The 22,861-nt window shown below is 38.1% G+C and overlaps 1 protein-coding gene across 1 annotated transcript in view; it reads right to left on the reverse strand.

Moving 5' to 3' along the window:
* Positions 1–22,861, reverse strand: part of LOC149788609 (uncharacterized) — a 96,006-nt gene that overhangs the window by 57,200 nt on the left and 15,945 nt on the right. The window contains exons 5-7 of the mRNA XM_089974680.1: positions 13,118–13,311; positions 9,959–10,441; positions 7,699–7,955 (exon numbers count right to left, since the gene is read on the reverse strand). Coding sequence (XP_089830806.1) covers positions 7,699–7,955; positions 9,959–10,441; positions 13,118–13,311 — 934 coding nt within the window. The remainder of the gene's footprint in view (positions 1–7,698; positions 7,956–9,958; positions 10,442–13,117; positions 13,312–22,861) is intronic.

A 22,861-nucleotide genomic window follows, 5' to 3' on the forward strand; every position in this document is an offset into this window, starting at 1 on the left:
CATAGTAGTTAGCATAACCCTAACTCCGCTAACAAATCAGCGTAGATGTTTTTTTTTTATCAACATCATCAACGTGTCCATGCGCTAGTGTGGATATTTCGTCAAACACGCAAAGTTTATCATGATAACTACTCAACTGAATTTTATTGAGCGCGCACGTATACATTGTGTGATTTATTGATCTGATAGTGTTCATGGAGTTTTTATGTATGCCCTCCCCGGTGACGCTGTTAAGTAATCCTTATGCGTTACTCGCTTTTTGATGATAATATCTTTATTTCATTGGTTCTCTTTTTATTCTGCTATCGGCAAGTTTGACCGAGTACATTTCGCTACGCAGTCTGACAAATTTTGCGATGGGTATCGACGATGTCTCATCCTTAACTTTCCAATCACCTTCGTATTGATCGGACCTTAGTAATTATTGTTCTGTGGATAATCCAAAAACTCAAATATCGCTAGCGCTCCTTATATATCCGCGTACACATTTTCCATCTTCACCTCATGACTGAGACTCTCCGTGTCAGTAAACAATATTTTTTCGCTGTTACCATATTGTTTTTTTTATGAATCCGTAATAAAATTCGAAACTGATCAGATTCAATAACTTCAGCAGAGTAAATCCGCAGTAGATGGGCTTATCGAGTTTGATTATCGTCTGCTTATTATGGTTCGTTACTAAATTAACATCAAATATCTTCATGCTTACAAAGAACAATGAAACTGCTTATACATCTCGTCTGTTAACGTCACTGACCAACTTGACGTTGTCATGCCTCCGTATGTTTTTCATGGTCTATGGTATTACAGAACATGTTGTTGTTCATCAGCTTAAAGAAATCCTTCTCGAAATCCGACTTCGCTTCTGTTCGTCTAGAGGTGTTAAAATCAGTGTACGTTTTCAGCCGTTGAGACGTTCTTTAAACTTAAGCACACGGTAAAAGTCACCCACATACCCAAATCCGTGTAATGCTTCAGCATGTTGTACTCTACTGTATATCGACATTTATTCGTCACATTGGGCACCATTTTCCGTAAATTCACTCCGACTCTTAACTGCGTATATACACATTTACTAGATGGATTCAACATGTCATAGGTGCTAGCCGATAATCTTAATGATCCGCGTGTTGTTTTGTAGGATGATCAATGTCCACCTCGGGAATGTACCCTGCATCATCATCGGAATCTAACAAGCATTTGTTAAAATTATCCGGATTCATCGATACTAATTCTCCTACCGGTAATTTCTGCGACATCGCCTAATCATATAAGTTATATACTATCAAAGTAAATAATATTCTGGCATGTATTTGTTGTACGTGAGGGAAAGCTTATGTGTGATCACTTATATACTACTGCGGAATCCCTTTTCGATAAAATTAAGCACGTCCACATCGGTAAATAACTCCAGCGTTATCACGCATCCCGTGAAAGTCCAGGAGAAGAATAATACCATGACAGATCAACGATCATAACGCTCACAAGTAAAATTCTCGAACGCAGCAAGTAAAAACACATCTGTGGTCAAGTACAAAGCATGAAACTAGCCAAGATATTTTAACCCGAACTGATTCTAACCTGATGAACATGCGTGTAATCACTATGTGTGACCGTCTCACCTGTCAACGTACTGTTAAAGGAATCAGTATCAAGCAGTGATGTTTCTGAGAACTTATCCTAAATTTATTCTCGAGTATTATGAATTGTTTTAGTGTTCTTAGCTAATTCGTCTGAACTCGTGTTCATTAATGGCAAACTGTCAATGAAACCCAACTGGCCCAACGAAAACAGCATTTACTTCTCCATAGAATTCAGAATGCAAGTAGTCCTTTGATAATACGTTCCGAAACATTTATATCATCAGATGGGAATCATAACGTCTCAGATTGTGTAACACTACAGGAACAAAGTCAGGTTCAGTGACACGTAGATTGCAGTAATAATGCGTTGATCCTCCGTACTTTCCAACAGAGTGATTATACCATCTCACAAGTCTCTGCTTTTGGTCGTATAATGGTAATCTGCATACACGGCAATCCACGGCGTTGAGATGAGTCCGCTTTGTCCTCGTCATTGTATGCGATACGAGGATTATCTTGTCTAATGTGCTCACTTCGTTCAGCAGAGGGTCGATAAATTTGTAATTCAATCAGGATCAGCGGTTTAGAACACACCGGGTTAACATGAACGACCATGTAAGTAAAACCACAATGAACGTGCTCCTGGTATTTTCTCGTGGATCATATATCCGGATCATTTTCACCACCCACAATTGATACCAGCATTGAGTCAAAGTCAGCATAAACTAACGCTGAAACATTGGTGATTCCTTGTGTGTGTGTTTTTTTAAAAACGTTTTAGCGTTGCTTTAAAATATTTAGTCATATCGTTACGATGTCTGCGGCGTGGCAGTTTATAATGAAGTCTAGATCCCAGCCACTAGAGCCCAGTCACATTATCTTGACACCAGGCCGACCAGTCCTAATACTAAACTCTTAATGTGGAGTGCCTAGCGAGGCGAGTATTGGTACCATTTCGTAAGTCTTCGGTATGATTCGGCCGTGGTTCGAACCCGCAACCTCCCGCATCCGAGGTGGACGCTCTAACTACTAGGCCACCGAATGCGGTTGGTGATCTTTTCCAAGTGTTAAAACGACAACAAATGCTCGTTTTTGTCCCGCTCAGGCTTGTAGTTCGGTTTGTTATCATTCAACTGTCCAGCATCCGTGTATATGAGTAAGTACAGTCCACGATAATATTTTATATTTTTTATGCGGTTTTCCGTTTTGATGATGCAGTAAGCCATACAAAGTTTAATCCAAAAATAGTGTCCTTCATTCATATTCAGCCGAACGTGTAACCGGTCTACTTCAGGCGTGTTATCTGACGGTTCGTATTTTGATATCGGTAAGGGAAAAACGGTGTCGTCATGTTCATCAACACCAAAAAACGTTAATGGAAATCTTGCTGAGTTCTTCAAACAGTGTTATCTTCTATAACTGCACTGGAAAATTGATTCCAGTGCAATGAAATTAAGCTCGTGCTGGTACTTCCTATCATTATTTTTACGGTTAAGGTTTGGGGATTAAGCTGGGTACAATGCTGATAGCACCAACCATATGAAGCATTTATTATCGTTGTTTTCGACTACGATGCATCATTGGCTGCTGTACATCCGCGCTGGTAACTCCATGTACGATTTACCACTTAACGGATTATACATGGACACATTAAGATCTGAGCTGACGATCCCGGTTAACACGCAACCGAATCCTTCTATAATCATCAATTTTCTATTGTAGTGGTTGAAGGATTTCATCATATCATAAAGTCTATTTGTGAGTAGTTTTGATTTAGCAATAAACGTCGCGGTTGTCTCTGTATCCTATATCTTTGTAAGATCGACAGTGATCGTAACCGTATAATTGATACCATGAATCACTAATAGATTAGCGTCGAGTATGCGTCTAATACTATTATCTGATTATCTTGCAAGCTAGCTAATAATACGCAGTCATATCATCGACATCAGCATTGTAACTGTGATCATAACCCATTAAAGCACCTCCCTGCAACTTTCTCTGTGTCATGAGCATTAACTTAGAATAATCAATGTAAAAAGTCCTCCCACCGTGGGTATTGTCCTTGTTGCTCGTTCAGTAATATCTTCATGTTTTCAGCGCACTGATTCTCATTCGGACGATGATGTTGCTTTCAGGAAATAAATAACGTAAGCAACTCCATCTTCGACCTCGTTTATATGGACGTGATCGCAGAAACAGACATTTCGACTTTCATTCTCGCTTATTAAAGGGATTAAATAAATCCTATAAAGATATGATCATGATGATGATCAGGGTGAGGATTACCGACATCAGATAGAACGTCAGCATTAATAATAGAGGCCGCGTGCAGGTACAGCACAAGAAATACACTCGAAAAATTTAATTTGTCGTATGATAACCGAGTGAAATTTGACTAGATGTTCCGACTTTTTCTTGGTTGATCGATTCTCGGCAGAGAAAAATTTCTCTAGTTTGATTTTATGTTGGAAAAAATATTGATGTGGTTACAAGATTATGCTATGTACAAACCAGTTGATTATTATCAGAATACGAACGGATTTACAGCGAGATTATTGCTGAATATCAGCCGTAGGAATCCACAGCTAAATTCATTAGGATATCCACTCTATTTGTCCAGTGATTGTTGGCCACGCTGCGCTGACACCTTTATGATTCAGTAAATATTATGGGTGGTCTTTGACAACTCCCGCTCGTATAATGACACCAGCATGGGTTATCCGCGCTTATCTATCATCGCATAAGCTACCGGAATTGTCTTCGACACTTTCCTGACCGTGAAAACCTCTTCGGCTAAGTTCGGGCCAAATCCTTTTGCCAGATATCGTTGCAAGCGTGAAAAACCGACCAGAGGTCAGCAACACGGAAGCGTGATAATGTATATATGTCGCTAGGATGTTACAGGATCAGCCGGATCAATCCATGTTAAAAAAATTGAGCCCACTTTGGAAAAAACCCACAACGAATACCTTTCGTGACTTACAACAAACCTTTGAATAAAATCAGGTCTTGCATGAGTGGTACCAGTTTCGTCATGCACGATTTAATACAAGAACTAAACATTGTCGACGACATCATCAAAGAGTTATCGTCAGTGTCCGTGGCTAGGTACAAAACGTATATGACCGAAAGTATTATGATTAAATCTTGTATCTAAACTTGAATGGAACGTTAATGTTTTCATTACTCCATCGCAAACTTGAATTTACGCCAAGTTCACCACACGCTTTCACCATAGATGAAAATTCTGTTTTTCTCCCGAGTCTCCTTGTTAAATGCAATAACCGGACAGGCTATTTTTATTTATTTTACTTTTCTGCCTCGGTTTGAATTTTCACTCTGCGTGACCACGCCCAAATATGATAAACGGTTGTCGAGTCGATCACCATTCAAATTACCTACTCCGTAACCTTGTCGGATGATCAAAACATGAACGGACGTCGATAAACATATGCTTCTTTGAGTTGTGCTCTTGAATGAAACCTTGATCAGGATATAACCATTGCTATTTACATGTTGCGCCAGTAATATTTTTATCTCCTGATGAGGAGTTATTTTTCTTTTCCCCATAACGTCCCAATCAGAAAAGGCAAGAACGCATACCTGAAGCTATTTCAGACCCATCAATCTTAGTCTCAAACAGCTGATACTATTCGTCACTTCTTTGACTGTAGTTTCTAGATTGTAAAATAGAGCCTTTCTCCAGGCATGATGTCAATGGAAGAATTTACTTGAAATACACAAACATCACGTTGTATTTTCCACTTCATTAACTTTGATTATCAGCTACTTTGAAGGTCTGGTAAGGCTACGCCTGCTATTATATGTAACACTAGGCGGTAATACTTGCGACCTTTGACCCATAGTGGACATACACCTGGTGCATTCTTATATTTGTTGCCTGATGGATCAGGCGGCCGAGCAGATGTGCTCATCCCCAATAATGTGAAGGCAGATGGCAAGTGCGGTGTGGACAGCGCAGGACATCAGTCCAGGAGCAGTAGGACCTGATGGACATCCACTGCATTCAGGTGCATCTCCACACGTCTAGAAAATGTCATGCCTCTGGATTCAGATAAGCCTGGACAAAAGTGTGTGGGTTACCCCGTGCAATGCCCCCTCACTTCCAACCCAAGTACGTCATCACTTCATCCAATGCCTCCACCACCGCCCGTCGAAAATAAGTCCCCTTTTAATTCGTGTGAGATGGGCTACAGGTAAACAAGCAGGTATGGATACATTAGGATAGTGTCGATTTTCAAAGACTCATATAGCAGAGGAATTCGACAGACCCCGTTTCCGGATCTCATTGTTCATCTCCGTACTGTGAGGAAGGGACTAGTAAAGGTGCCATAAATGTTGACTTCTTCACCGTGACTCTGATCAGCATACCGCAAATGAATCTTAGCGGTCGAAAATCACGCAGTAGGACAAGGTAAAGCCACTAACCACCGGTGCCCGGAAAGTGCGCACTAATAATGAATAGTACACCACTATATAGATCAGAGAGAAGAACAGCTCTACTGGATAAAACATTGGTCAGATTCGACATTCAGATCTCAGCCCTAACTGAAGAATGATACCTCACTGCAGTACTAACCGGCAATATTTCGTAAATATTTAACCGACAGAGTCATTCTTTGTCAGAAATGTCAACATTATTACAGTTTGGGCATTTGTCAAATTACTGTATCTACTTATAAAAGTTATAATTTGATGGTCTATATATGTGATCTCTATGATGTTTCATTCTTGTACTTGTTATATTTGTTACGTACGCCTCTGCGTAATTACAAATCTGTGAAAATACTGATTATGTACCTACGTTAAATCCCTTTTTTTCTTCAGTCCATATTAAATAGTCCTAAAACATTTATTTGCATTTGCTAAAAATTATTTTTTTTCAAATTTCTTTTGACACCGCAACGGTGGTGATACTTTTGTATTTTCACCTTCTGTATTGATGAATTGATTATTAATGTCATGTATAATACTTTTGTTTTCAAGTAAATAATTACTGTAAAGATTAAAATGAAATTAGAATATGAGCTAACGAATTGCCTACATTTAATTATTGATATGATACACGGATAAAACTCTACAGATAGGCGCAGTCACAGACATTAAATAAATGATTTTGACTTCTTCACAACCGATAAATTCGGAAATCTAAAATTAAGATAGGCAAATAAAATTTACAAGTTCGAAATATAAATACATATTTTAAAAATTGACCCTACCTTAGTTTTACAATTTAAATTTTAAAATTAAAAATGTGATATTATGCAATCATGTTTTATACAGAGTGTGAGACAAATATAAGCAGTTAATCGTGATGGGGAGTTTTTTTAAGGAGACACCATCAAACAAAAAACCTCGCGAATGAACAAGACAGTCACACAACAAAAAATAAACATCAACAAAAAATAAATATCAAAGTATATACTTGAGAAATGGAAAGGATATCATGATTTCTTTAAAGCTGAGATTAAATTGAAAATATTTTGGCATTAAAAAGACTATTCAGTTTGATTAATTACGAAGCTTTGAAAAGAGTTCTTCCTCTACTCTGTATGTTATGCCAGGGACATAAAACTAGGCTAACTTCATTAGTGTAATCCTTTTGCTCCATAATCTTATATATTTACTTGCTTGCGTACAAAGTGAACAGGTTATAGATCTACAGTGAAATACATCGATTACAATTCAGCTTTTTTGTTGTTAAATTCCTGCAAAATAGACAGTTTTGGTAACCATACAGTAGCCTTCATGACATTGTCAATAGCTATCTGTCATATATGTATGTATGTATGTATGTATGTATGTATATATTTATTCATAAGTTTGCAAACAGGGTCTCGGTTCCATGAAAAGACGTTGTTTCTTAACTATACGAACGCGTCTTTACAACCTTAATTTTTTACCTAAGTAAAACTACACTGAGGTAAATCCATAAAGTACAAATAGTCAATAGGTACACGGATGGACATAGCATGGAAGTCCAAGTGATCTCAGTATAGTGCCTCCTCGAAGTCCAGCTTAGTATAAATAAACGAATGTGCACACTAACGTTATAATATCTTAACATAATATGCAATAATACCCTACTTACCCATCTACGTAGGTAAAACTCAAATTGGTACCAGCGATTTGACATAGTGCGTTTTCCCCGGCAAAGACAACTTTAGCGCTACAGACTGAGGCAATATTGGCTGCTTCGTCAGGTACAACTGCAGCTTCTATCAGCATGGGACCACTCACGATATTAACTGCTGTTGACACAGTTAGGTTCAGTGCGACGAAACCTCCCTGAATGGATTTGCTCATCGGGCAGTTCCTGGATAATGCGAGGGTATAGCCCACAATACTCTGCGGATGAAAAGATAAAACGTGTTTATGCATACTGTATAAATAGCCTATCGTTTTGCAATTGCTGCAGATGCTACATTCATTTGTACACCAAACGTAAGACCGCGATTCGAAAGAGGCATACTTAATAAGAAGTACAAACTGCTACACCTTGAATTAAAAAATGTAGAAAGTTGCTGTAAGGACTTCAATGCTAACAAAAGGGTAATTTTGGTGTGGCAGTGTTTGTTCTTAAGCTGAAGTAGCATTCTTCTACTTAACAGTGTATCGAATGAAAGTTACTATATTTTACGGAAAGGTTTAATTTTTGTGACATACGTATTTGTTTTCTCGAAATGTTTCTCGCTAATATCCTTGATCAGCAAGACTAGCCTCAACGAAACGTTTTACAATTATAAATTCTTTATAGACAACAATATTTGCAGACATTTGCTCGTGTTCAAATATATGTTAACTTTGCTTCTCAGATAAAATATTTCCATCAAGCCTTTGTTCATTTTGTTTGTACAAGTAAAATAAAACCTTGCTATGGATTATCTGTCAAAAAAAAGCCAAATATACAACAGGACACAGTGTATCAGGAAAGCTCTGTATGTTGTCCAAACAATATAATTTGTTATAAGCTGTGTCAAATATAATTGGCCCTGGTCTTTTTCTGTTGTTAAATATCTGCCTATCTCAAATATTATAATTAACAAGGGAACTGTTTAAATCTATTTCCATCAATCCTTTGTTCATTTTCTTTGTACATTTAAAACAAAAGCATCCTACAACAGGACACAGGGTATCAGGAAAACTCTGTATGTTGAGCAAACAATATAATTGGCTATAAACTGTGTCAAATATCTGGCTCTGGTCTTTTTTCTTGTTAAATATCTAGAATTAACAATGGAACTCTCTTAATGGTTACTCCATTTCACAAAGTCAGGAAAGTTTATTTTGAGCTTTTGATGTCTCTAAAACATTTGAGAATGATATTTTGGCAATGGCGCGAAAGTTAAACTGAGTTGCTAATAATCTCTACACTTCTGATATTTGGTTTAAATTAGATTTTTCAAACTAGAAAACAACCAGTATTTCCATCGCCTAACAGTGACATTGACATTGAGCAATAACAGCAAGAAGTATTTTGAATTTTACATAATACAATTCTAAATGATGAGCAATTTCTGACTTAAATTTCATTTGAAGGACATGATTTAACATCGGACCCATATATGGTAATCATAATTTTTTTTTGCATAAAAGAACATAAGTAGATTTAAGACAAAACTGTAACAAGTTATAATATCAATGATATGCTGTACGATATGATCATAAAATATTGTCTCGGTAGTACTCTTTCCAATCACAGTAGATTGAGAACATGCAAAATATTGTTTGAAGTGGTTGATTAATTTCTGATGTAGACTGTGATATTATCATTTGAAGTCGCTTCTTTGTCAAATTGAAAGAACACAATCAAGACTTAATAAAAAACGTAACGTCATATTTCGAGCATGTAAATGACACTTTGTCACTTGGTATGACCATTAAGTGAGTCGCCACTTCTACATTATCCATAAACTACAATGCCCGTAATAATAGCATATCTTAAAAACACCGTAGAAGTAGTATATTCGACACATCAATCTTCGTAATAATTTTGGTTCACTTTTCGTTCCAGTTGTCAACAACGTATGCCGACAGCTCCTTAGTAATTGTATTATTTTAAATTTATCGTACTTCTCAGAAGTATTTTATGCTCCTGTAAATTGATGCCCAGGAAATTTAACAATTAAAATTGTCATTATCATATAAATCTGTTGACTTCTGTCATGGAACTCACCAAAAGTTTGCTAATGATGTGGTGGCTGGAGCTGATTAACAAGGATTGGAATGTATGGATGAAGGATGGAAGGTTGATAGGTTGTTAGAATAACCCTTCTTAACACGACACGAAAGCATGGTAACCAATTGTATAATATAATATAATGAATTATCAAACTGTAAACACTACATACCGTGAATGGCGTAGAATTGCCAACTGTCAAGGTTGCGAAATTGCTGACGTATAATCCATCTTTCTCTCTTACTTGAACAGTGATAGTGTGTTGATTTCCAGTTACAACGTCTGCACGATTCAAAAACAGCGCTGTTACGACAACCATCAGTAAGCTGGCCTGTGGGTCGTCTTCCGTACCGCTATTAAGGAGAGTGAATGTGGTCGCCAATTGTGTTACAGTTTTGGGAGTTGTAGTGTCGACAGCGCTAGTTATGAGATTTACACTCTGTTTTGTAAAAGGGCAAGGTAGATTCGATCCGTAGCTGAATGGCTTTGTGGCAAGAATGGATAAAGCCGGTTGTTTCCCAGCCGTCACAGGTGTAGAGGTAGCTACAATTTCATAAGTTTTGTTGGTATTGGAAGGTATAGGAATTCCCAAGTACAAAAAAGCAGGAAAACCGACTGATACCGAGTCTGATTGAACACTGAGCGTGATGGGACCCTAGATATAGAAGAAAACAGACGATACACAAATAATTTATTTGGTGCCGAACACTTTAAGTAGAATGTGTGAATGCATGTGTGTGACTATTGAGCAGTGTCTGTGCAAGTTCTTCAAACTGCAGTATCTTAGTGCAATGATGGTCAAGTAACAGCAATATTATGGAACATTTTTGCCATGCTCTGTTAGTGCGTTGACGAGTAATATTTAAAAGTTTCCTCATACATAACAGAAATCACGGATGGTCGAAACATATTTAAGGCCATTGATGAAGCCAAAGAAAAGTCCATATATTTTACTTATTGTTTGCTTATACCGGATTCAGTAAGGGTCGATTCCAAACCTGCAAACCGAAATTCGATTACTTTGGTATAGATAGTTCGGCTGTCAAAGTAGGTCCCTTACAAGAAAATGCATAAGTGGGATTAAAATGAAACTATTTTTAGCAAGGGTAGTTTCCAAAATGTTTATAGAATCAGCAATCTGTATCGGATTTATAGAGCAGGTACCCGTAAGGACCCCGTATTTCACATATTCCGATTGACAAAATTAGTCAATACTTCTTCAGGGAATTGAAGAAATCCCTAGACAAATATTTCAAAAAACAGTCCATTCCTATATCAATAATATCAGTACTATTTTTATAAAATACGCAAGCAAATTGATTCCGCTAAAACAATTACATAACCAGCTTGATTTCGCTGTAGGAAATACAGATCCAGTTTAATTTTGCTATAAAAATAATACATAACCAACTTGATTTTGCTATAACATCTACATAATCAACTTGATTCATCAAAAATGGTATAAGTAACATACTTGATATCCATATAAGACACACGTAACAAAATGTCGCTATAAGACATACGTAACGAATTTGACTTCCATATAAGACATACTTAACCAACTTAACATCCTTATAATACATAGGTAACTAACTTGACTTCCGAATAAGACCTACGTAACTATTAAGGCATAGATAACCGACTTGTCTTCCATATCAGACATACGTAACCAACTCGACTTCCTTATAATACATAGGTAACCAACTCGACTTCCGTATAAGACATACGTAACCAACTCGACTTCCGTATAAGAAATAATTAGCCAGCTTGACTTCCGTATAAGTCATACATAACCAACTCGACTTCCGTATAAGACATTATTAGCCAACTTGACTTCCGTATAAGTCATACGTAACCAACTCGACTTCCGTATAAGACAAGGGGAACCAACTTGACTTCCGTATAAGATATGCTGAACAAGTTGATTTCGCCAAAAGGCATACATAAACTTAATGTCACTATAAGGCATACGTAATAAAATGTCGTTATAAGGCAAATTAAATACACTTGATTTCGCTATAAGGCATACGTAACAAAACTTATTTCGCTATAAGGCATACGTAACAAAACTTATTTCGCTATAAGGCATACGTAACAAACTTATTTCGCTATAAGGCATACGTAACAAACAATATCGCTCTAAGGAACACGTTGCCATCTTTATATTTCTGTAAGGAATAAATAACCAGTTTAATTTCGCTAAAAAGTCTATGATGTCTCCATAAGACATTATTAACCAACTTGATTTCGCTACAAACTTTGTTCTCTAGATTATATTTCATCCTTGGAGAATATCTATAAATATTAAGAATTTGTTTCCAATGTTGTTTTTTAAATTATTTGACATAAATGGTGAAATATGATACATAAAAGATCGAATAGAACAAATGAACCTTCCTAAACTGCATAGGCTGGCATGGTAAGCCACCAATCATACTTTTGTCGATCAGAGGGGATGTTGATGAACTCGAATAAAATAAAAAATATAAACATACAGATTTCTTTGAATATTACGAGCGATGCTAGTGCATAGGGGAATCCTTAATAAGACAACAACCAAGCAACAATATCAATCACATGTACAGTTTGCTCCACACCGGGAACTAATCAAATAATACTGTAACAACAACAACAACAGAAATAACAACGTCAACAAAGACAATACATATTGCAAAATATCTTACTGATTCCACTACTATGACTATGTATTTGCAATATTAACAATCTAATCGATAAATTTAGCTGATCATTTGTGAGTCATATATAAACACCAGTTAGACACAAATGTACAGTTAAAGCAATAAATGGTTTCAACATTGCACATGAAGCACAAAGGGTATTTAGAATGTCAAAACTTGTACATGTAGCACAGGGGATGTTTAAAATTGCAAAATTTGCATATGTAGCATATATTTCGAATTTGAAAACTTGAATATGTAGCACGAGGGAAATGTCCAATTTCTAAATTTGTATAAGTAGCACTAGGGATATTTCCAATTTAAATGCACATGATGACAGTGTCAAATTGTGTGCCAACACAAATGTTTGTAAGAGAATAGAAGCCTTAGCACTGTAGTTTGGAACTTTATTTAGTTTAAAATTTAACATTCAAGAATTTTAAAAGTTTCCTTTGTATCTATAAACTAAAATACAATATCATATATAAGCACCATGTCGCACAATTTTGCGCTTTTGGTCCGCTTTACAGGCTTGTATCAAAACGTGTTAAGAAAGGCGAATCAGTTGTAATGTCTCTTATGATATTGCCTTTGTGATAGTAATCAGACAATATATTAAACACGTGTTATTTCATAAAGGAATGGATACTCACAGCAAACGAGGAAGTAGTAGCTCTTGCGATGATTTGGACGGTACAGGCTCTTATTATGGTAGTATCTGTATCGACCTTTACAGTGAGTCCCACAGTGAAGTTCCGACCAACCAGAGCTGGATCATACTTCGTCTGATATCCAACTACGATTGTGAGTCTATCTCTCTCTGAGTTTGCCCCGCCAGCTGTCGACTCTGATTAGATTTACAATCAATATGTTTAGTATCTGATTTCTATTATCCCTATTACAGTAGACTCAGTGGTCTTGAATTCCGATTGTTTCAAGCTGATCTTTAATTAATTGTAACTAATAAATTACATAAATCTTTGTGAAACCACAGTTTTATGCTACACTGATGTGAACATACACGAAGCTTGACACAGGACGTGCATTTTCCATATTCCAACATTAAAACGCAAATACTGGCTCTTATTACTAATGAAATTGTTGAAATTCAGCATGGTCGGTGCAAATATTGTTACCGTGTTTCTTGATGTTTCTGTTATTTATGTTATACATGATTACAATGTGAATAGAGCAGGACGCGATACAACAAAAAGCGATAGATGCAGTAAACTTTAAACTGCAATATACAGTGTTCCGTTCAAAGTAAATGCAAAACTATGGATTTGTTCAACTGATTGTATACTCTAAATCAACCTTCACAAGAAGGACTCCATAAATTCAACATACTAGTAAGTAAAATACATAGTAATTAGCAACATACATCATGGGTAGCATCTATAATTAGAAGTAAAAATATGCAACCATCAACACTGAGGGTTAGCGGACCAGAGTGTACCGCGTCAGATAGGAGCTCCGACCGTTGCGACAAACATGACCTCACATAACGTTGGCTGCTAAAAATAATGCCTTTATATACCGGAGGAGGGCCTGTTTCATGCAACCGATGCGGTGTTGGCGTCAAGTCTTCATTTAGGTTATGCGTTGGTTGTTACGCTAATAAAGTTATATGGTACGCATGGAATGATGCTAGAGTAGTCAAGGTCGCTCAGCACGTTAACACCAAAAAATAAGAAAAATGATACAAATGTTTGAATTAAATTTAAACACTTATAAAACGGATGTGGAAATAATAAGATTATCCCGTATTGAACCTCACTCATTCAGGTTTAATCTTGACCTGTTCATCCCGTACTGAACCTCAATTATTCAGGTTTAATCTTGACCTGTTCATCCCGTATCCCGTTAGACTACCATTTGATTTATTGCTTCGCGAGCACATCAAGCGAGCTAAGCAAGAATTTCTTCGACATGGTACGCTGGTAAACTTCCAGACGTATTTGACGCGACAAACACAGATGAGCTTGCCGTTAAAATAACAATGACACTATAACCCCGAGTACGATATCATGTCAAAAGTAAATTTATTGTTGATCATGATGGCGGCTGGATAATCCGAGATAAATATGAACATGTGCGTGAGACACGAAAGAAAGGTAATAACGTTATCGTGATAACAAACACGACACTGCCAGGATTTTTGACCGGGATCTACAAACCATATTACGGAAACTATCGACTACGTACACCCGGCATAGACATGCTATGAAAATCCGATCATTAAGTTATGTGGCACAAGGATTTACAGAGCATTTTATGAATCGACCACGTGGATCACCTCTAACTAAACAACGCAATGCCACCATAGATCAATAGAGAATATAATGTTGGAGAGAAGAACAATTCTTGGCGGTGTATTTGTACTTCAAAGTAAAATTAAAGTTCCTATTATTATATAGATGATCACCGGCGAGATCAGATATGAATCTTGTACACGTAGAAATAAATGAGCCCATTGAATCTCGTCGAAAATAACGAGTCCATGACGGAGACAATTATCGCGCGATCAGCTATGTTATCAAAAATGATACATTGTCGGAGTGGTTATTCTCAAGTGACATAAATTACGTCGAGTTTGATCAGTTTGGGTTACCGTCCGGAGATAGCTACAACACAAAACAATGCATGAGAATCAAACGTCAATTATAACAGAATATAATGACAATCAAGAACTAATGGATGAACTTGCCAGTAATTGCTTTACAGTTGCGTTTGTAGTGTCACATTTTGCGCAAAAGAAATACGTGGTTGCCTACCCCAAAAATATTTATCGATGATATCGCGCGGCCTCTGGAACGCCCAGCATGATCCTGCCAAATTAGTTCCATTGACATGGTACCATGTTATCCTGGCAATTTCCTTGGAGCGGAAGAATGTGCGTCTTACTTTGCACGATTTGGACACCACACACATACGAATTGACTCATTATCCGTAAACGGCCAGATTTTGAAAACTTTCATCTGGTTAGTCCTGCGTGATTTGGCAGACAATTTAATCAACCGCGTCAAGATGAACAAGCGAGAAATCAGTGTGGGGGAGATCAAGCAATGTTTCTGATATATGACCAAAATATCTTAACCTGACTCACAATCACAAAAGCAATTATCGCGTATATACCTCAAAAACCTGTTGGGATGCCAGAACCTGATTCTGTTGATTCAGTGAAATCATACTCGCAAAAGAAATTGAAAGAAAAGTCATTAGCCGGTTTATATTTGGAGCATCAATAGAAAGCAAGCAACAATGTCAGCGACTCGGTATTGACCGTGCAGAACTTGATGTTATCACGAATGATACCACTCTTGCGGATGCATATGTGGGATCAATAACCGCATATTTACCTAACACACCAACGTATCGATGGATTGTCAGTTATTACGACGGAGAATCTCCACAATACACTCATCTAAGATCATCAACCCACGTGTATGTTAGCATCAATCGTTTGTCATTGATAAACAGATTACCTTCAGACGTAGAGTTGCCACTGATTTGTTTTACATCAGCAGATTAAACTTGCCGCCCTCAACAACGCTGTGCTTATCAGTTTCTGCACTGAAAGATCCTTGTTGTGAGATTTCAAAATTATTTATTGTCACACATACATGTAATTATACGCCTGAACAAGTCACTTCCCCGTATTTATTTGTTCAATACGCACACTGGAGAATTAAACACGAGCAAACACATAGATATCGGCAAAAATTACTAACACAAAGACGATTGATTCCAATCACCCACGGCGCCGTCAATCGACAATCCAATTACGCGTTACAAACTAATTTATCTAAATGGCCCTGGGTAATCCGGTAAAACAACACGCGTAATAAATTTGATTAGCAACACCAATATGATCATGCTGACGCCGACACACAGACATGCCAAAACAATGTGCTACAATCGATTAAATCTCAAACGTTTCATAGTTTCATTAGATCGCGTTCTTACGCTATGGAATCTAGCCCTAATGGGCAAAAAATAATTTAACGAGGTTTTAGTATGGGATGAGATTTGTACGATACAAAGAGACAGGACTCACCTTCTCAGACGCACGCGTGTGGATCGTTGATGACCGCGATGAACAGTCAAATCTGTCAAATCTGGCTATGTAAAAAGTTACACAATATAACAATTTCATTGATCAATTTGTCCTAGTAATTCACAACAACACAAAATTTAGTTGTCATGGAACAGTAATGATCAAATTACTATGTGGTCGACTTGATTTTATTATGTCGCTGCAACAACGGCAAAATAATCACATTGTTCAGTGCAGGACATAAATGTTACGGCAATATTTTCCTGCGACTCTCGACAATTTACCGTGGAACATATCTGTCAATGTTTTATCTGTTCAATCACATACACAAACAGTATAGAGAAAGCTAACCTGAAGATTTCGTCCACACACTAAGGACTTTACCAGCAGACTGATTTAATCTCTACTGACTGCTATCATCCCTTGATGGCATAGTGAGCGATATTATCAGATTGTCCAATTGTCTAATATGAATAATAATACTATACAGTTAAGTTTCAACACAATTACAGTGGACCGAATTGGCAGTCAGCATAGTCATGTAGACGCCGCCAACGTTGTAATAACATGTCTTCAGTGTAAATGACGCAGAAGTGCTGATAAATTAATGCATTAGCAATCGTGCTGGTGGTAGAGCTGATCTTCAGGAATTATTTGTATTTGTTAGTGGACAAATCCGCATTAAGAAGCAGTTGAATCTATTCCGTAAATTGCAGGTTCACCTGTGGATCTAACCACGCTAGAACTCTTGCGCGTTATGATACTCCTGACATTACCGGTTGCTCTTTTTTATCGTCTTCCAGTTCACTAGGTTCATATAAATACCTGACCTTGACGTTGCTGCACAACACTGATTCTTTTGAGATGTAGCGTTGTTGAACCTGCACGTGTTTCTTTTTTTTTTTTCGTCGTTGGGTTTCATTGAAATTACACGTGTGACTTCGTTGTTTAATGCTGATTGCATCGAAAAATTCCTGATCATATTGATGTCCAAACAATCGCTACGCCAATGCGCTATTAAATCGGTCAACAATTGCTAATCACGATGTATTGTAGCGTGTCCAAAATCGGAATTTAAATTATGTTGCTGCATCAGCGACGATACCACTCCAGGAAATTCTATACCAGGATCAACCTGCAAAAGTTGGCGCCAGACGGCACATTACCAAATCGGTGAATGCGGCAGCGACTTCACTAGCTGTTTTAGTTTATAGCAGTTCTGCGTATTTGTATCTGTTTGCAACGAGGACGACCGTAAATTAGTATTTGAATGTGTCTGATCTACCTTGTCAATTGCGAATATTTGCATGGTGAACATAGTTTGGCGATTTAACATCAAACCATCTCCAATGAATTTGTTGATCGTTTATGAACCTTACAAATACACACCAGGGATTTAATAAATCGAGCGATTTATTGCCCTCCCACCAGGCATTTACCTTTCATTATGGAATCTATAAAGAATGTTTGCCATCGACTCTTCGAAATTTGTATTATAGGTCGACCCAAGAGCATGTCAGTTTGACATCATCGATATGTCGTTGCTTTTATATGCAACATCTACAATGTAGCATGCGCGATCAATGTCGTTAAGTGGTACTTCACCGGAATTTGGTATGTTTTCTGAGTCAAGTATGATATCAAGTCTGGTTCATAGAAGGTGTTTCGCACCAGGATACTTCGCCCATGGAGTTCTGGCTGCCGACCAAGAGCTGCTGAAATATCACCACCCGACCATTCACGGTCCAATTGTGAAATAAACGTGTATTTACGTGTACCACAACGACCACATGCCAAATATTGCATGCCTGCAATTCTTTATTTTCACACGCATCAGAGACGTGGTTAAGCAACAATTGCACCAACGACATCAGACACAAGAAGACCTTGTGGTCGCTGTAGAATTGTTGAAACCATTCATTAAACGGACAAGCAATATCACCAAGGTCACCACGTAAACAAATCAGCAGCGATCTGCAAATTTTTATATACCAGAAAATAATAGACCAACTATGTATCGACCACTTTATCGGTGAACTTGTCGATGACTTTGACAGCGATTAAACAGCGTGGAGTGATTACACACCACTAATTCGCCAGCGAATCGCGATAAAATCGCACGAAATAACATAATTCAACCATGATCATACACAATCAACTGGCTGGACCCGTCGCTGTCAGAATGATAAATTCTCAACTACCTGTTTATCGAGATGTTTACGGAGATGGACTTGGCGACGCTGTTCAATTTATTTTTTTACGTCTGGCGGTTCCTAAAGCAATCCCGGTCGCGAAACAATTAGCTATGAAAGCCATCGACGTCGTTCGAGACAAAGTTGCGAACATTGCCTTTGGAACAAATAGCCTTACCGGCAAAACGTTTCTTCAATCAGGGATAGACTTTTACGATTAATATCCCGACTCCACATGTCGCAAGCAGTATTACCAAGCACCAAAGCCGTGCCCACTAATCTTGGTAAAATCATGAATGCAGCTGTAGATCAACGATTACAAGAACTGGCAGCTCTCCACGGACCATGGGCCAACAAGTATTGCTAGACGAACAAAAACTGCATCACATCCAATAGCGGGCAGCGGCTTAACAACATGAATCAGTATAAAGAATAGTCGGGTATCTGATCCCGCATTTGACATGGACGCACCGGTACTTAAAGACGAATTGGTGCTAGACCATCAGTACTCTTGTTATAATGCTCGCGTCTCTAATAAACGTGGATGCATAGACCTACAAGTTTGAGGAACGTGCAGTTATTTTCTGCACGCCGAGGTATTGATCGAAGTCGAAGGCATACTAGTAAAATTCGACGACAATTCATATACGGCGGTCGAAAGTGGTGGTTTTGTAACAGTAGTATCGTGGCGTTATTCCATGATGCCCGATATTTAATCGACGTAAAACCCATCTATGTAACAACAACTTTGATGTTGCGACGACGATCATTGGTCTTTCACAGCTTTCTGATGATTATTTGCAATCTGTCCACCCCTCTATGATTTTCGTCAGAGACACGACCAAACAACGCCGATGACTGTACAATATTCGAAGACCCAGAACCGTCGATAATAACGCTGACGCTGCCGTCTAGCCGGTCGTACTTGGTGGTAATGCAACACTTAACTTTGCATTTGCAGTACGTCGAGGTCAAGTTAACGCCGATGGTATGTTTTCATGTGTGATACACTTGACACATATATTTGGGCAGTACAATGGGGGTTCGCAAAGTCATATTTGGAGCCACACACCCAGTTGAATTTGTTCGACGTGTCACCGATGACAAAGCAAGTTGGCATATGACAGGCGCTGTCAAAAATGCAACGGAGATACTTCATAGTCGAGTGGAGTACACAAAAATGTCACTGCCGATGCCCACGACCACTGAAAAACAGAGGGTACATGACTTATGTCGATCGGTTGCAAAAATGATATGGTGGCGGTTAATGACAACCGACGAGGTCAGAAGAACTACAACTGGATTATTTACGTAGCAGATCTAGATTCAGCATGGAGTATCTGCGTACAGGCAAGTGTTTTTGGCATTTCAAGATATAATACGGTTAAACTCACAGACAGGGAACCCAGAGTGTTGCACTCGCTCAGGATCAGCGAAGTAACGCTGAGAATAAACGGACATAAAGAATCATCTGAAGAAATGTTACTTGATTTTGTTTGAAACCACGATGCACGATTGTATCATTGATTGATATCGACACCGGATTACAAATATCACAACAAGAGTTTTTGACGTTGTATAAAACATATTACTTTTCGCTGGAACATCTAAATTTACATAGTCGTTTCTTGATATGTATTGTCGATCTCGCATTGGTGTGCTGCCGGATGAAGCTGATGGATAGAGCCATCGTGGTGGTACTGTCGGACACCACGAGGATACTTGAGGGTGTTGGTTGACGAGTGCATCATTCAAAACATGTAGTTGATTCCCGGTTGGCCGTGCATGACCACTAATTGATTTCTCCGTGTTTCAAAAAATGTCATTGAATACACATCAACGCGACGCTAACATCGGGTCAGATTAAACAACTAAGTCTGCGTTGTCAAAATATCTCAGACAACGGTGTTGCTCAAGCACGTATAGTTGAGCCGTGGTCCAAATAAAGTTGCGTTCGCAGACAGACAAATAAAACCCGCCAGTGACGACTGAGCTAAGAAGACCGGAGTTAAATTTGATCTATCTTCAGCTCCGATTGCTGGTATCGTGAATACTGGTGGAACGTTTCTATGTCTTTCAGCAATACAAGTGCTGTTTACAGCAGTGGCACTAACTGTAGCTAAAGCAGCTGAATTATGCGCCATTGGATATGGTAGTAGCAAATTAGCACAAACATATCTGGTGGAAAAATCAATGTCGTAAAAAAACAGAAAGACGCGACACGGTTTCAGTTTGACAGTGTCCGTCCAGGGAGTGGGCCTTAGACTGATAGGCCACATACAATTCAACGAGGTATAATTAATCTCAGTTGCCAGGATGGTCCAGAACACATTGGGTAGCACACGCGATTAACTAAAGCAGCGTCGGATACGTGGATTCATACGGGCTACCACAGCCAAAAGAGTGTCGAGCTGTCTCAGTTTGGTATTCAACGTTACTCATGCAAATGATAAATGAGCCACTAATGTGCGGAGGAAAGTTATTGCGGTGTTAGACGCGACGTTGTTTATTGGTAAACTCTTCATCGCCGTTCACAATTACACCTTTGAACTCGCTTTTGTATGATAATAATTCTGATATTTCCGGGAGATGACGAAGACGAAAACCGGGACCTGTTAGCTGGGATATTGATCTGTCAGATTATGCCACCAGAGACGAACTTAGGTGATCCAGCCAAGGACGATGACACGGATACTAAAAGGTACACATACACTAAAGTGAAAAAATCCAGTGATATATTGACTGGTGAACTCGTCATGGGAAATTGCGCTTTTTTGTGAGACAGCGTCCGACGATTACGCTCAATAATTTTTTGGAAATCCACCAGTCACTGACGCAGCACTACATACATAAGTACTCAACTCGGTGAAATCTATGACATAACAACGATGCTACGATCCGAACTTTGCACAATTAAGATCAAAATCTCCGATATTAATAATCAACTTGACAACACAGAAGATTACATTTACCGGTCATTGATGTAACATGACATTCTCGTGATCAGGAAATTCTCAGCGATATAGTTTTCCTTTTGCTCAACCAGGCAGGTATATGATCACTGTGATCATTAGTGTTCGGTAAAAGATATCCAATTGGAGTTGATTTTCAGATATTTCACAACTAGCGGATTAAGGATATCATAACGGAGTGGCGCTGTTCTGCAAGATGTTTGGTGTCTGATTATTGGCCAAGAATTTGAAGTAGTATATGCGCGATATGTTTATCTTTGCGGCCATAATTATTCATTTTTATGGTTTCAATGCATAGCAATTTACGTACCATGACCCCGGCCAAACCATTTTAATCCTTGATGACTTTTTCTTAGTTCTCCTGTTCACTTTTTTTATATGTTTCCTTACACCTTTTATATGATTATTCATAGTCTCAATACTTTGTTGATATTCATCACATGTATCTTGTCATTCCTCATGAGCGGCATAGATTTTTTTAAATAGACTTTGTATGAAATCGTTAAGATATTGTATACTTTCGCTTGACTACTGGTCATAGTACGCTATAAGATTTCGCTCATAATCAGCAAAACGTACTGACGTCAACGTTTCAACGTCAGGGACCGACAGACGCTGTACCAGCTTATGTTTCAATTTTTGGGAAGATACCTGACATCGAATTTTTGCCGGTAAACACTTTACTGCAAGGCATACACACTGCTGCTTTTACAACGAAATAAAATCGGTGGCTTTATAGTTTATTTAGAAAATTGAATGAATTGATTTGACAAGATGAAATAGCGCGTCTTTGCAGTGTTTCTTAATATAAATAATTCTTCCTTTGAACTGAATTGAGAAGAAAAAAAATCAAAGCTGAAAAAAAATCAAAGCTGAAAAACTCAAAATCTGAAAAGAAGAACATTGTGGTTAGAGCAATTTCACTGCGGCTCGTCACAAATGAATTTAAAACTACAAGTAAATGAATATAGCGATTGAGAAAGCGTTGCTCAAAGACTAACATTATAACAATAAGACTCACAATCGTACAATGTGAGACGTCGACTCTGATAGTTACGATGTGAGGGTGGGTGGAAGATATATCATTTAGTCCCGTCTCGTAAATGTCATGATCGATGTTTTGCACTTTTTGAATATTGGACCCCCCCCCATCACTACAATCATTTATCGATAGT

The sequence above is a fragment of the Sinohyriopsis cumingii genome, chromosome 11, assembly GCF_028554795.1.
Source record: "Sinohyriopsis cumingii isolate HCF-2022 chromosome 11, ASM2855479v2, whole genome shotgun sequence".
In the NCBI taxonomy this organism is placed as follows: Eukaryota; Metazoa; Mollusca; class Bivalvia; order Unionida; family Unionidae; genus Sinohyriopsis; species Sinohyriopsis cumingii.